This window comes from Aulonocara stuartgranti (assembly GCF_965226115.1).
Source record: "Aulonocara stuartgranti genome assembly, chromosome: 7".
Lineage (NCBI taxonomy): Eukaryota > Metazoa > Chordata > Actinopteri > Cichliformes > Cichlidae > Aulonocara > Aulonocara stuartgranti.
The window spans coordinates 1666798-1682100 of record NC_138945.1 but is presented as its reverse complement, the minus strand read 5'-3'; the positions used below and the strand labels follow the sequence as shown (position 1 = coordinate 1682100).

The 15303-nt window shown below is 44.7% G+C and overlaps 1 protein-coding gene and 1 long non-coding RNA gene across 5 annotated transcripts in view; one reads left to right on the top strand and one right to left on the bottom strand.

Annotated features, from left to right (window-relative positions):
- LOC309710557 (neuronal acetylcholine receptor subunit alpha-7) overlaps nt 1-12004 on the bottom strand; it is a 62465-nt gene extending 50461 nt beyond the window's left edge. For 2 of the 4 annotated variants that reach the window (XM_082540142.1, XM_082540145.1), the window contains exons 1-2: nt 11733-12004; nt 5088-5227 (exon numbers count right to left, since the gene is read on the bottom strand). In XM_082540142.1, coding sequence (XP_082396268.1) covers nt 5088-5227; nt 11733-11790 — 198 coding nt within the window. In that variant the 5' untranslated portion in view covers nt 11791-12004. Of the gene's footprint in view, nt 1-2726; nt 2827-3134; nt 3328-5087; nt 5228-9909; nt 10563-11732 lie in introns of those variants that run through there. The other 2 variants (XM_082540144.1, XM_082540143.1) reach the window with 2 other exon arrangements.
- Nucleotides 820-7223, top strand: LOC309710585. Its single transcript, XR_014277756.1, has 3 exons — nt 820-1122; nt 5782-6055; nt 7182-7223. It is a non-coding gene; the product is annotated as an uncharacterized lncRNA (long non-coding RNA).
- Nucleotides 12005-15303: the final 3299 nt, after the last annotated feature.

The following is a 15303-nucleotide window of genomic DNA, read 5'->3' as shown; positions in this document are numbered from 1 at the left end:
GATTCAGCAGAGTACAGACGATAAATGAACAACCTGATATCCAACCCTGCAGCATCTTAAATCTGTAAAAAGGCTGCAGGAGATCAAAAGCTGCTCCTGTGCTCAGCTGAATCTGATACTGTGTCGTTATCTCGTATTAATAAGTGGTGATGAATGAGCGCTGAGAAAGGATCCTAATGTTACGAACGAAACCGCGTTTCCCAGAGGAAAGATGAAGTCTTTTAAAAATGGATGCAGACTGATCAGGCGAGCTCAGATGGGCTGAGACGGAGGAAAGTGTCTGATGAATGGTACCACGAAGAAATAAATGATGTTAGGAGTGGATGAGGACTGGAGTCGAGGAGAAACCAGCAGATAAAGCAACAGATGAACACAGAGATACTTTAGTGGGTGATTAAAGGAAAATGGTGTTTTGCCCCAAATAGCAAAATTGGTATGGCCTGGATCTGGCCCACACAATGTGCTTACACATGGCCCACATACCGCAAAGAATGACGGCCCTTTGGTGGCCCAGATCTGGCCCACACATGGGTCAGCACAAGGCCCTGTGTTGGCCCAGAACAGTTTCAGCTCTGGCCCCAGATGTCAGCTTGATATGTACCTTAATCAAGCCATGTAATAACAAAATGCGCCGGGACATAATAATGCAGAAGTAACATGACGAAACTCAGACACTGATTCTTATACAGCACTTTTCTTCTCTCCCGGGTTACAACATGCCACATTCACACACTTTCTCTAAGCTGAGTGCTCTAACTACATTCATACACATTCTCACTCTTGACATGCAGACTGGAGCAGTCAGGGATTGAACTAGAGATGGACCGATCCGATATTACGTATCGGTATCGGTCCGATACTGACCTAAATTACTGGATCGGATATCGGAGAAAAATAAAAAATGTAATCCGATCCATTAAATATCACGAAAGCACCTCACAAAACTTGCAACGCGCCGTAACTCACCTCAGAACGTTAGCACGTCGGAGCAGTATGCATCACGTGATAGAGCGGCTGTGGCATGCGGGACCTGTCGGTGGTCTGGATAGCATGTGGAGCTTCGCTAGCAACCCGGCATTTCATCTCCGACAAAGTTATCCCCGAGAGAAGTAAAGCAAGTGTGTAAGTCCATCTCTGAATGTTTGTAAAGCATTCCTGCGTTAAGCTTAACAAGCGACTGCCTCTCGCTCTCCGGCTGCTACTTCAATCATGAAACTGCTTAACGATCAGCTGATCGGCTTTTCTGTCGCGAGTCCGTGTCTCTAGTTTGTTTTTGGCCCACTTTGCACCAGAAAGAGGAAACCAGCGGCTGAACAACAGCAGCACGTTTAAGCTTGATCAGCTGTTGTTAGAATTTATTTAATATTACTTTCTACACCAGGATCTTTTTCTACGTAGCTGACGGCTGGTAACTGTGCAGGGGCGGATCTAGCAAAGTTTAGCCAGGGGGGCCGATAGGGCATGAACAGGGAAAAGGGGGCACAAAGACATACTTTTCTTTCTTATTCTCATTTAAAATGTCTAGCTTTTAATAAATAATTATCTGACACCCAAAGTTTTAATTTGATGTAAAAGGAATAGAAGTCAATTACTGTATATAGTGACTATTAAGTCTAATATATATACCCTAGTAAGCTATAGTACTTTTTCCTTTGGGAAGGTACCATCTGTGCAGTCTGCAATTTTGTTGAAGAAAGATGTTGAATCTATTTAATATTTCTTGAAAAATAATTGATTTCTGTGCATTTTTTTTCACACTGCATCAAATTAAGGTTGATTACGTTGATTAAGCATCATGAGGTGGAGCGTGAGGGGTGGTTCCCTATTTTTTATTTATTTATTTTTGTTGTTGCTGGGAGTTGGAACCCTATTAGTTAGGTTGCTTAATATTTACGCTAAGTACTCTTTAAAATACCAGAATAGGGAGGATGGTGTAGGTTTAAGTTTATTAGATTGATCAGTATTGCTGAACTATGAAATATTTTTTTTTTGCATACAGGTATAACAGAATAGCTTTAGTGTAGTTGTTGTTTTAAACTTGAGTATGAACTTATACAAAATGCAGCAAGATATTTAAAAAACAGTTTTGTTGATTAAAAAACACTATATCGGATTCATATCGGTATCGGCAGATATCCAAATTTATGATATCGGTATCGGTATCGGACATAAAAAAGTGGTATCGTGCCATCTCTAGATTGAACCACTAACCTTCTGATCAGCAGGTGACCCGCTCTACCTCCTGCGCTACAGCCACCCAGTGGTAACAATGAGTAAACTAGGTTTTCGATAAAGTGTACACTCACAAACCTGCAAAACCTGCATTTGAAACGTTGGCTACCACAGCAGTATAGTATTGCAACATGGCATTGAGGTCTACTAACTGAAATAGGAAAATAGGAACATAAACAGTGCCATCATTGCCAGACCTGGCCCACATCTGGTTGACATAGACTCTGCCATGACACCAGTCAGCCAGCAGTGCCGGCTTGACACCAGATCTGGGCCAGACCAGCTTGCTATGTGGGGCAGTGAATGTTGAGCTGTCTACGTGATGAGACTGCTGGGTCCATATTTCGGTTACATCCTGGTGCTATGGGGAGATCAAGAACCCAAAAACAAGTTCAAACTTAGGATTTTGGATGTTTTCCTGTTAAACTTGAGTCAAACCCTCAAGTCTGTAACTTTCTATCAAACACGTCGCCAAGGGAAACGGCACCTTTCACCTTCGGGGTGGAAAAGCACCGTGCCGGGATGGTTGCTGCCGGGATGGTTGCTGCCAGCGATGCAGCGGCACGCAGACAGAAGTGATGCTGGAAAATCCTCCTAACAAAACCAAAGCAGATATTTGAAACGACAGATTCGCTTCAGATGAAGCTGCAGAAGTGAGAAATCATGACATCAGGTAATTAAACGCTCGGCTTCCTGCCAACTTCACGCTGAGTCATTTATATTGATTAAGAACCTCATCAAGCCCACCCAAAAATACGTTTCCCTCGCCGTGTGCTGTGGAACGCCTTCGTCACCCCTTTAGCTAATTAGCGTGTTCCTGCTAACGGGGAGCTGTTTGTGAACTCTTGCTACTTCTGAACGTTTACGTGCTGTTAGACTCAGATTTAAACAGTATTTCTTACATTTGTTCCTTATTCTGATCCACATCACTTGTTACCATGGCAACAGCTATTCTTCCTGAAGTAAAGAAAATAGAAAACATTAAAGAAGCAATACATCAAAATGAAAACAAGTAGCTCCTTCAACAACAATCGTTAAAGATGATAAAAAACTAAAATATTACGACTGGTTCGATTCCTGAAACGAGCCGGCTGCTTTCTCCCTCCTCACCCGACCTCCCCCCCACTCTGTCCGAGCCTCTGCTGGCGCTCCCTGCTCCAAAACCCACACTGACAGGAAGTGAATTTAAAGTTCATGTAAATACCAACGTTGTGTAAAAATAAGCTATACTTTGTCACGGTGAGAGATTTAGGTCCGATTCAGGTTTCATGAGTAACTTGTTTCTCCGTGGGACTGTGGCGCCCCCATAAATTCAGACAGAAGGAGGCGGGAGCGATGAGAGACACTGTGGGGGGCGCTCTCCACAATCACTCAATCCAAAACCCTCACACATGCAGAACAGCACCGAGGCCACGCCTGGGTCCATATGAAGGTGGAGCTGCTGCAGGTGGAGCACGATCGCATCTCCTCTGTGTGCACAAACACACACAGACATGAGAGCAGACCCATGAAACACACACTCACTGCACATCGGAGACAAAAGGCAGTTTTAGAAAGAGTGTGTGTGTGTTAGCTGCCCTGCACTGTGGTTGAATAAAGTTCTGCAGCCAGGACTCTGACATGTCTAATAATTGATGTGTGTGTGCGTGCGCGCTTGTTGTCACATGCCATGATAGATGAAAGATGAAAGTTGCCTCCTGCTGTGGCTGCTAGCAGGGTGCAGAGCGAGTGTTTGTTAAACTGGCTGTAAGATGTGCGTGAGGTAGAAACGAATGAGCTGAGCTCGTTTAGTTCCTCACAGCATCCGTTTGTTTGAGTTTATGTCTCAGCCTCACGGTCGGGCCGCGCAGCAGGAAAGTTCATCCCTGAAGTCGGGCTAATTGGAGCAAACGTCCACTCTGAACCCGCAGAAACGGTCGAGGACTGGGAGCTTCTGAAGTTTGTTTGTGTGAAAAGCAGAAAAGCAGTAATCTGAGGTGCGTCTCAGATGCAGCTCCACCAAAATCATTGTGGCTGTGGACAACAAGGTTCAGCCAGTCTGCCACTGAGTGGAGTCAAGTTGGCAGTTATATGCAATCTGTTTGTGATAATACACAATTAACTGTAATAAATGTGCAAAAAATGGATTTTTCTTCTCAGCAAAAGCAGAAATTCACTTTAAATTCCTCCACGGTGACGTAGCTGCTGCAGGACGGTCAGCTGGGAACAAGCTGCTGCAAAGAGCACTGCAGCGGAGCTGCTCGTCTGTGCAGACTGCAGCGTGTCGGCGACCCGTCTGAGTTTATTCATTCAACTCTACACAGCAAAACATTCAGTGCAAACACAGATGTTATCTGGATATTTCTGCTCCTGCTTTCCCTCTTTCCCTCCCTCATATCCTGGTTAAAGTGTTCATGATAGCGTTAGAAGATCACAATACCAGATCTTCATTGCATGGTTATCATATGATATGTCATATGTTGCCCTTAGTCACAATCATCCTTCATTTATTTGATTTATTTAACTTTATGAATTCACACTGGTTCCCAGTAAGACCTGCAGTCATAGTTACAGTGAGGAGGCACCTGTGAAGTTTATCTAACGCAGCTCAGATGCTACAATACAAACAGGAAGCAACAGACGACGAGGAAGCTGTGATTACACTGATGTTTACATATCAGTTAATGTTATTATTGGTACAACATGTGCACCAGTACATGCACCAGTACATGCACCAGTAGCTCACACTCTTCTAAAGATCCCCTTTAAGCATTTCTTTCTTGGTCCTGTATGAAGTCATCTAGTCTCTGATCTCACACACAGATGCCGTAATAATAGGGATTATTAACAGTTCATACTGAAGCAACAGTTCTTACCACGTCCATGATCTGCAGCAGGCTGAAGCTGAAGTGGACGGTCAGGCTGTGGGAGTCATTGCTGACCGGCCGCTCTAACGGGTTGTAGTTCTTCATCAGCTCCTTGTAGAGACGCCGCTGGTACACGCCCTGCAGAGAGCCTGGAGGGAAACAGGAACGACTGTCGTCAGCACGCATGACCGCTCCAACAGTTTAACTGAGGTGGAGCCGGTTAAACCACTGACGCTAACACAGGCTTTCTCTCCCAGTTTACAGCTGAGAACCACTAAAGTATTCTGTGGAGCTGCCCAGACTCTCCACCATCCCCATCCTGCCAGTCCAGAGTTTCCTCCTGGACTCAGAGGTTGCTTTGACTACATCGCTCACTCTGTTCCAGGTTTTTGTAAAATATAAAAATGAGTTTGATGATCTGAGACATGAAAGTCTGACAAATATGTGAGAAATGTGAGAAAACTTTCCCAGCACTACATTTGTTCTGTTCATTATCTGTTTTGTACGACTGAAGTGCTGTAACGCTGGGAGTGTTGGCAGGTCGTTAGCGGTGCCTCTTGATTGGCCGATGCAACTGAGCGGCTGCTTGAAGTGTGCAGAGCTCTGAGTCTGCCATCGGGTGAGATCTGTGACCCACGTCTGGTCTGACAAACATCGATTTCACCGCATTTCTCTTCCTTTTGTCACCTTTCATCTGAGGCAGCCCAGAGTCGCTCAGAGACCGGGGGTCTGGAAGGCTTCGAGGAGACGGATTACATCAGCCTTGGTGGAGATGAAAGCTCATCCGGATGACTGACAGGTGCTCGGTGAGACCTTGGCCGAGCGTGGGGGGAGGGGCTGACTGTCAGGAAATGAGCTCCAGGTAACAGAAATATTTTCTGTTCCTTTGTCTGCGTTTCGTGCTCTGACTGCTCAACTAAAAAACCCAAACGCTGGTAGAAGTCAACAAATGAAGGGATCTGAATTTCTGAATGAATGTAAGTGAAAATGAAATTATTTTATTTACTGTCAACATGAAGAAGTGCAGAGCTGTGACTGTTACAGTGATGCTGCAGCTTCTGCAGTCAAACGTTTTACTTTTACCTGGACTTCTGATCCTCGGGTGTATTATAAGTTTTAGTCTGTAGTCCAGTCTGTTACTTCAGTCCTGCATTTGAAGCTGTTTCTGTGGGTCAGTCTGCAGGTTTCTATTAATAGAACTGTTGTTTCTATTTCCCCCGCGCTTTCACGCCTGCTCTATCTTCTAATATAATTTCTCTTCATGGTTTATATTCTCATCTTGTTGTTTGAGTCTTTTGTTCTCGGTTGTAGTTACTGTTACCAACGCTGTGTTTTTGTCTGTGATGTCTCCTGTGTCACGTTAATCTTGTTTATCCTCATTCAGTTGTGTCTTACTTCCTGTTTTACTTTGATAGCGGCTGTTATCAATGCCTCATGTGAAGTTAAACGTTCCCCGTGTCTCTTTATGTTGTCTCCACCTGACCCGTGGAGGCACGGACCCTGCAGCTCTGATGGAAAGGTGTCAGGATGCACAGAGCGTCCTGACGGATCCGTTTGTCCAGAACGTGATTCTGGGGAATCTGGAGGCCAAGTCAACACCTCAAGCTGGTTGTTGTGCTCCTCAAACCATTCTGGAAACATTCCTGCTTCCAGTGCATTATCCTGCTGAAAGAGACCACAGCCATCAGGGAGCACTGTTTCCATCGCCCAAAGCATCACGCTGCTGCTTCCTCTGGCTCACCGTCTTCCCATAATGCATCCCATTGTCGAGTGTTCCCCAGAAAAGCGGCGCACACGCATCCATCCAGCCTTGGTGATGTAAAAAACGTGATTTGGACCAGGCCACCTTCTTCCATTGTTCTGTGCTTTAGTTCTGATGGTCAGCACGCCCACCCTGACTGGTCTGCAGCCCCATATGCATTAAACTGGTGCTCTGTGCATCCTGACACCTTTCCATCAGAACCACCTGACATGGACAGTTTGAGCTACAGCAGCTCGTTTGTTGGACTCGTGCAGACTGGAGACAAATCTGCAGTTTTCTACATGTTCTGACCCAAACTGTCACACTGACCCATTTCTCCTGCTTCTCCCATCATTTTACAGGTTCTTGTTTCCTGACATGTCCCACCCACTAACAGGTGCCAGGATGCAGATCGGTGTCATTCACTCCACCCGTCAGCGTGTTAAGGCTGATCGGTGTATCGCTCTCTGATTTTGCATTCCCAGCCTCGCTCTTCGTGTCTTGAGCTTTTGTACGTTCTCCTCATTAACCTGCATTAAACGCTCACTTTGAGCTCGATTCCTGCTGCCCGAGTCAGCGACACAGCTAACTCTGACACTCATAAACATGTGAAACACAAATATGGAGTCTACCCAGTCACGTGACTGATGCAATGTTGTGTAGGAGAGCTGATGTGAGTGAAGCTGATATGTAAATGTGTCAGACTGCTCCAATAAAAGCCTTTCATGTGTTCCAGCGGTGGCACCCCAACCCTGCACGCTGCATGTACCAAACCAGTTCTTTTCCTTTGTTTTTTGGCATATTTCTCCTGTTCCAGGTGTGCATGTTCATATCAAACATGACCAAAGCTTCAGATGATGAGCTCAGTGTCTGCACAGTGAGCCAAAAGCTGCAGACTGCTGTAAAAACACCGGTTTTTCACCCTTTTATCTGAAGTATGTTGTGATTGGGGATTTCCTTAAGTGCTCTGATGTAAGGCAGGCGTCCTCCATCAGTCTGCTCGGGGTACTGGAGGGTGGGGCACGTGTTGAGAGACAGGGGTGGTTTTCAGAAATCTGCATATAACAGCTGACCTGCAGCATGTGTAAATGCAGAATGCGTGAAGAGTCGGTGCATTCAGGAAGCTAATGCTGCTGCGCCACATGCATTCATTAAAGACAAAGGACGGAATCTGAGTCTCAGCCAACCGTTGAACAACAAACAGAGATTCTGCAAAATCCCAGATTATGATATAGGAAGCGAGTCTGTGGAGGAGATGGAAGGAGTACTGAGCAGCTCATGAATAGAAAATGAGAGTGAGAGGACGGGTGGAGGAGTAATAATGATGAAGAGAGGGCAGCTATGACGAGTGGGACGGTGGTGACATACATGTGGAGGTGTGGAGATGTCCAGGAGAGGGGGCGGTGGACTTTAACCAGACTGTTAACGATGATTTTGGAGAGTTGGAGGATGATGAGGAAAGCAGGTGCATGATTACGTGTGTGGTAGGAGAGACAGGTGGGTTGAAGGTGGGAGTACATCAGGGATCTGCTCTGAGCTCCTTCCTGTTTGCAGCGCTGACAGATGAGGTCGAGAAAGAGGAACAGGTGGAGGAGAGCCTGGAGAGGTGGAGGTATGCTGGGGAGAGAAGAGGAATGAAAGTCCGTAAAAGGAAAACGGACCATGTGTGAATGAGAGGTGGAGCGGTGCAACACAGAGATAGTGTCGCTGCAGGAGTTTAATGCCTGGAGTCAACCATCCAGATAGAGATGAAGAAGTGAGTGCAGGCAGGGTGGAGCGGGTGGAGATGAGTGTCAGGGCTGATTTGTAACAGAAGGAGAGCAGCAGAAGAGAAAGGGGAGGTTTCAGGATGGTGGTGAGAGCTGCTGTGATGAGTGGAGATCAGATTTAAAGGGAGAAGCTGCTCAGTGACTCCGCGTGCTGTGAAATAAACACTGTAAAAACACCACCCACTCTGAGTGTGGTGGTGTCTGAGTCAAACCGAACACTTCTGTGAAGACGTGAAGCTTCTGGGCTCTTTGTGTGTTTCGCACTGATCTCAGAGCTGTGACTGCCTGCACGATAACCCTCGAACCTTCAAACGTCTTTAAGAGAAGGTGGGAGACACGGTTCAACAGTGAGGCGCCGCAAGGACGCCCCACAGACGCTCACTAACGGGAACAAAAGATGTTTTATTAGCTTTAAAAAATGCTTATTCTTCTTAGGAAACGACCAAGAAAACATGATTTAATTGGCTGAGTTATTTGAACAGCTGTGAAAGGTCAACATTTCCTTTGGGGAAATAACATTTCAAAAGATTTAAAGCGGCAGCTGCTGAAGAAGACGTCTTTAAACCTTAAACTGAACCTCAGAGCTGATTTCACAGCGTAAATACCAGAATCAGCACAGAGACGTGAAGTAGTTCAAAACGTCTTTTTCTAAGAAGACATTTATGACCCCGGTTTTATGCAAACGAGCTCCTCCAGCAGCGAATAATCTGAAGCCTGAAACCTGCAGCAGGCTGAAGACGTCCACAGACGATGTTCATAATAAAGATCTGTGATAATATGCAGGCTAATAGAGAAACTGTAAACCTGAAAGAGTTGATACAAACAATCCAGATATGAACTGGTGACTTTTTTAATCTCTTCTACGAGATTACATTAAAAATAATCCCACAGAAAAAATACGTTGACAGATAAGTGAACACTGCTACCACAGGGCAGCTCGTTTCACTCAGATTTAATCTGACATGAAGCATGAAAACCTGATAACACGGCCCCGTTTAATCTCCACTGGACCAGTCAAACATCTGCCTAATAACCAGAGATGGGCAGTAACGCGTTACTGTAATCCGATTACTTTTTTCAAGTAACGAGTAAAGTAAGGGATTACTATTGCAAAAACGGTAATTAGATTACCGTTACTTTCCCGTAGGAACGCTGCGTTACTGCGTTACTAAAACCGTGATTTTTTGCAAGAATGTCTCACGACAGTGACGTAAGCGAGTGCGCCGTTCGTGACAACAGCTGTGTGCAGATCAACAATGGATCACATATCGAGTGCAGAGAGAGTATGAGCGTGCAGCGTTTAAAGCGTGGAAGTACTGACCTTACTTTGAGTTTGATTCCATAAAAAGTGACAAAAACATTAGTGTCCGCTGTGCGTGGGAAGAAAACTTCTTTTTACAGCGAAAAAACCCCTAAACTTCCAACAAGCACCGAGTAGCTACGACGTGATGGGAAACTCACAGAGAAACTCGCGGATTCTTCCACTGACCGCGGCACACCTGCACCAGGGTAAACCTCCGCCTGCCCCACTCCTGCTTTACAGGTGAAAATAGAGCAACAGGACCGCTGAGTCTTTGACTTTATTTATTTTCTGCTGTGTTTTACTTGCATCTGTTTGAAAGACTGAGTGTAAACACACAAAATATTTTATTTTATGTGCTGGAATGTGCAGAAAATAGGTTTAAATGTTAAACTAATTTCTTCCAGTCAGAGAATGTTGCAGATAATTAAATGTTTGCTTGATGCATAAAGTTAAAAGATTAAAACTAATAAAACAAGTTTTAAAAAGAGACTTTTCCATTTGATTACATTTTGTATGATGGATTATGTAGAAAAAGTAGAATTGGGCTGAAAGATCTATCGCTTTATCACCTACTCAGGTTGTAAATCGTGTTTTTAAAATGTAACTAAGTAACTAAGTAACTAAATAATTAATTACTTTTGAAAATAAGTAATCAGTAAAGTAACGGGATTATTTTTTGAGGAAGTAATCAGTAATTAGTTACTGATTACTTTTTTCAAGTAACTTGACCAACACTGCTAATAACCCAGTAAAAAAACAAAACATCCTTACTCTGAGTGCATAAAAGTTTAACTGCACATTTAATCCTTGAGATGTCTGATAAGAAAAAAGATTGCAGCGACACTCGAGACGGGGGCGGGGTTTAACAACAGGCGAGTCGTTTATTAGGCTGGGGGAAGGTACAAACAAAGACTACTAAAGCTAAACTGAACTGGAACGAAACTGGGAGAAAATAGATACTAAACGGGACAAAGAACATGAAAAAGACCTGAACACAGGAAACACGTACGCTGGGAAACAAACACAACAGAAGACCCGACAACGACTGACGGAAAACTCCCACACTAAATCCACAGAGAGGAGACGAGGGGAGCGGAAACACAGCCGACTCAAATGAATGTGACTAAACACAACCCACAAGCATCGCAGAAAATCTACTGTTTCTTCTTGAGTGAACCCAGGAAAACTCTGCTGCACTGTACTGTGACACGTGGCTGAGCGTGGATGGTGTCAGGAAGAGGAGCATAAATCTGATGAAGATACAGTGAGAGGTCCAGCTTTGCGCCCTTCTCCTGTGAAATGTTCCCAAAGACTCGCGGTGGCCCAGACTGGACCCTTTGACGGCCTGGTTCTGGCCCGCGGGTTGCATGTTTGACACACCCACCCGTGGAAATGTTAATGCACAGATGCAAAATTCTTCTTCTTCCTTTTTCCTCCCTTACACCTGGACTGCACGAGGATCACCTCCCACTGATTCTCCCTCAGCAAACAGCAGGACGCCGCACGCACAGAATCAAACTTCTTATTTAATCTGCAGATTAAAGTTCTGTTTTTGATTCACTCCAAAGACATAAAATGTGACAGAAGCAAAATCTGATCACAGCATTTGTTGTTAAACGTTTATTCTAATCAAATCAACTTCTTATTCACTTTCTGTTTGAAAAACGCATCTTTGAAATGTCTGCATGTGCATCAAGATGCAGTTTAAAGCTGGAGAGCTGGTTTTAGTCCACAGGTTACAATTCTTAATCCAGATAAGTGTCCTCACAGCCATAGACGACCTGTGTGTGTGTGTGTGTGTGTGTGTGTGTGTGTGTGTGTGTGTGTGTGTGTGTGCCTACCGTGGATGAAGCTGCACAGCGTCAGGATGAGCGGGGTGAAGACGCGAGCGTCCATCATCAGCAGCGAGTCTCAGAGAAGCTGAGCGGAGTTCCTCCTGAACCGACGGCAAACACGGAGAGAACGAGAATCAACAGAGGGTTCGCTCTGAGAGGAGACGGGGTTGCTCCTCCCCCCAAAAAGCATCCAAAGGAGTAGATTCAGCAGCCGGAGACACCGAGGAGAGAGAGAGAGGTCTGTGAGTGTGTGTGTGCACATGTGAGGACAGAAACGTAGAAACAGTCATAAAACTGAGCTTTACAGAACAACACACCTTCATCCACTGCTGGATGTTTACCAGTTTGTAGTGGTTTTTTTTCTTTTTGTTATCTGGGATCTGTATGATGTCATCGATTGGAGATACAGTTGTAGCCAGAAGTTTCCATCCCCTCATCTCAGGCATGCATGCTGGTAATGTTGGGCTTTTAATCATGTCTTTGCACTGTTGTTTTCCCAGGGTGGATGCAGGCTCAGATATATTTTATTCTACTGTATATAGTATTTTATTTTATTCTATTCTGTACAGCTGTGTACTGTATTTATTCTTATTGTATTCTAATTTTAACCTCATAACTTTTGCACTGTCCACTTCCTGCTGTGACAAAACAAATTTCCCACGTGTGGGACTAATAAAGGTTATCTTATCTTATCTTATCTTATCTTATCGTTCATATTTGTAGAAATGTCTCTGAGCAGGCTGGGCCTCGAGCACAGTGTTGTCGCAGCTATGAACATGAACTCAGGCTGATATCTGACTGCTCCTCTTGGCAAAACTGGTGGACTTCATTTAAATTGCTTGGTTTCCTGGGATGGACCACATTCAAAGACACTCTGAAGCTGCGTCGTCCACACCAAAACCAGTTCTGATGTGTGTTTGGACTTTTGTCCACACAAAAGCATCACACAGCTTCATCTACACTCACTCAAATCTTTTAATAACAATTCATTCGTGTGACAGCACTCGTTGGATTGACCGGCACTCCGAACAAAGTCCACCCAACTCAGTGAAGGAGAAGTGCAGATTTACACAACTACAGGTTCTTCTGATGTCACGTCCCTTTGCCGAGGTCTGGAAGAAGTCCAGCCCTGTCACTGTGAAATGAGAGGAAAGCAGTTATGATGTTCAGGAACCAACCAGGATCAAGCTCGCCATGAACAGGAAACTGCAGAAACACCAGAGACAAGATGCATGTTTGGAGGAGTAAAGGTGAAGCTTTCAAAGCTGAAAACACCAACTGTCTGCTCTGTTTGCTGTCAGGGAGTGGACGTTACACTCAGCGATGGAACAATGAGGGACGATGGCTACTTCTCCTCAAATCAGCACATAATAAATAACATTCAGTGTTGTGGCTGAACGGTGCAGCGACACCTCCCAGCCGTGAGCTGGACTCTTCATCGCTCAGCTGTCACACCTCACTGAAACCAAGTCTCAGGGACTGACAGCCCGAGGTCACCTGCAGAGTCCATTCACACTTCTGACTGCAGCGCCATCACAGACACGAAAACTGAGAGACGCTTAAAGAGACGCCTGGAGGAACAAAGTCACAGCCGAGTTCAAATATGTTGCAGAAAAGAACACGCTTTCCTTTACTTCCTGTCATAGATCTCCTGTTCCTGTGGACGATGCTCAGCTTAAATATCGTGAAAGTTTCAAATAAGTGCATCAGGCTACGTACAAGTACTCAAAGTCAGAACCAAAGCTGCAGACCCTCACTTTCTCACAGTTTTTCTCTTTTGGATCTGTGTGATGTCATAAAGAGCCTGGTCCTTTCAGGTACTCGGCAGCGTCACCAAACTGGTGTTCAAATCTTGACCTAAAAGGGGAGGAGCTAAAATTATGGATGTGATTCAAGCAGCCCGCGGTGGCTGACGACCCTGCTGTAAATAAAGATTATTATTGCGGCTGTGTGCAGGGAACTTGGGGTCTCGTTGCCTTGGAAATGGTTCCCTCAAAGACTCGTCTGCAACCACTCACAGTCAGCTGCAGCTCTGGCAACAACACACCCGTCTGCTTTCAGCTTCATATGAAATCTCTTTGTGATAATACAGTAATTATCTGTGATGAATAAGCAAACAATCTCAAATCTGTTGTTGTCCTTTTATACGGAGATTCACATTAACTGCTCAGACCTAGATTAGAAATCTGCTTTTAAATAGGAAAATCACTAGAAACCAGCTGCCAACCAGTTCAGCCTCTGTTGCAAAGACAGGTTCTGCACACATCTGTGCAGACGGACTCCCACAAAGGTGACATCCACAGGCTGGGGGTGTTGCATGCTGAACTTCTGAACAACCGCCAGTAAAATAAATTCAATGCAATGATTTTTACTTCTCATCTAGTCTAACTGAACCGTAACCTTTGACAGCTGGAGGATGTTAAGATCCATGAGGACTGACGGTGGTGCGGGAGCACCAACTACATCCTGCCAGCTTCTCACATGTAAGCACAAGGTGTCCTTTGTCTGCACTGCATGGCATTAAAGATTACACTCCTCACACATGGACACGTGTGAAGGACTTCAAACATATTTAAACCCTGGGTTTTACAGCCAGCATCTAGTGGCTGTTAGCGGTACTGCACACGAACTGCCTTTTATTAAAAGTCATTTTAAATTTCAGCATGTCAACATTTTGTTTACTGTCATGGAAACTCTGAATAAAGAGTCGAGTCCCCAGCGTGAAGGCGTTTCTCCGCTCAGCTGAGCGTGATACAAACTCCTGATTAATTTCCTAATGAGGGCTGAATAATTAGCTCGCTTTCTTAATGACTCTCTCCATTAAAGACAGCGGCTGGCACAGAGAGAAGAGCGACGTCTGCCAAACTAAAGCCAAACTGTGGCCAGGATGATTATCCTGAGTCTGTTTGAGTTTAGTCAGCCCTGACAGATCCATCGCTGCTGTCACACAACGAGAAGCTTTACGCATGGAGACAAAGACTTAGTCATTCCTCAGGGCTCTGTGATGGGACTTTTTATTATACAGGTTTCCCCCAATACTATAATTCATTAATATCAGGATGTCATTCATTGGCTTCCTGTTAAATCCAGAATTCAAAATCCTGCTCCTCACATACAAGGTCTTAAATAATCAGGCCCCATCTCATCTTAATGACCTTGTAGTACCATATCACCCTATTAGAGCGCTTCGCTCTCGCTCTGCAGGCTTACTTGTTGTTCCTAGAGTATTTAAAAGTAGAATGGGAGGCAGAGCCTTCAGTTTTCGTTCCCTTTAACACCAGCTCCGTGTTGTAATCTTTGTTTTGATCCCCGTGTCGGGGCTTCGCTCGGTGCAGAGGTGACTCTCCTGTCAGTAATGAACTTCTCTGCTGCTGTTTCTGAACTTTAAATAAAAGAAACCCATTCCTCTTTAAATAATCACCCAGCTGGGCACAGACTGTGAAGATATGAAAGTTTATCATTGGTCTAGGTAAATCCCCTGGATCAGGTACCAGCCTTATAAGCTGTATGCAGCCAGACACTGAAACACTGATTATTGGTAATATTTCTGGTAATATTTGAGTTTTGCGCAGATGTT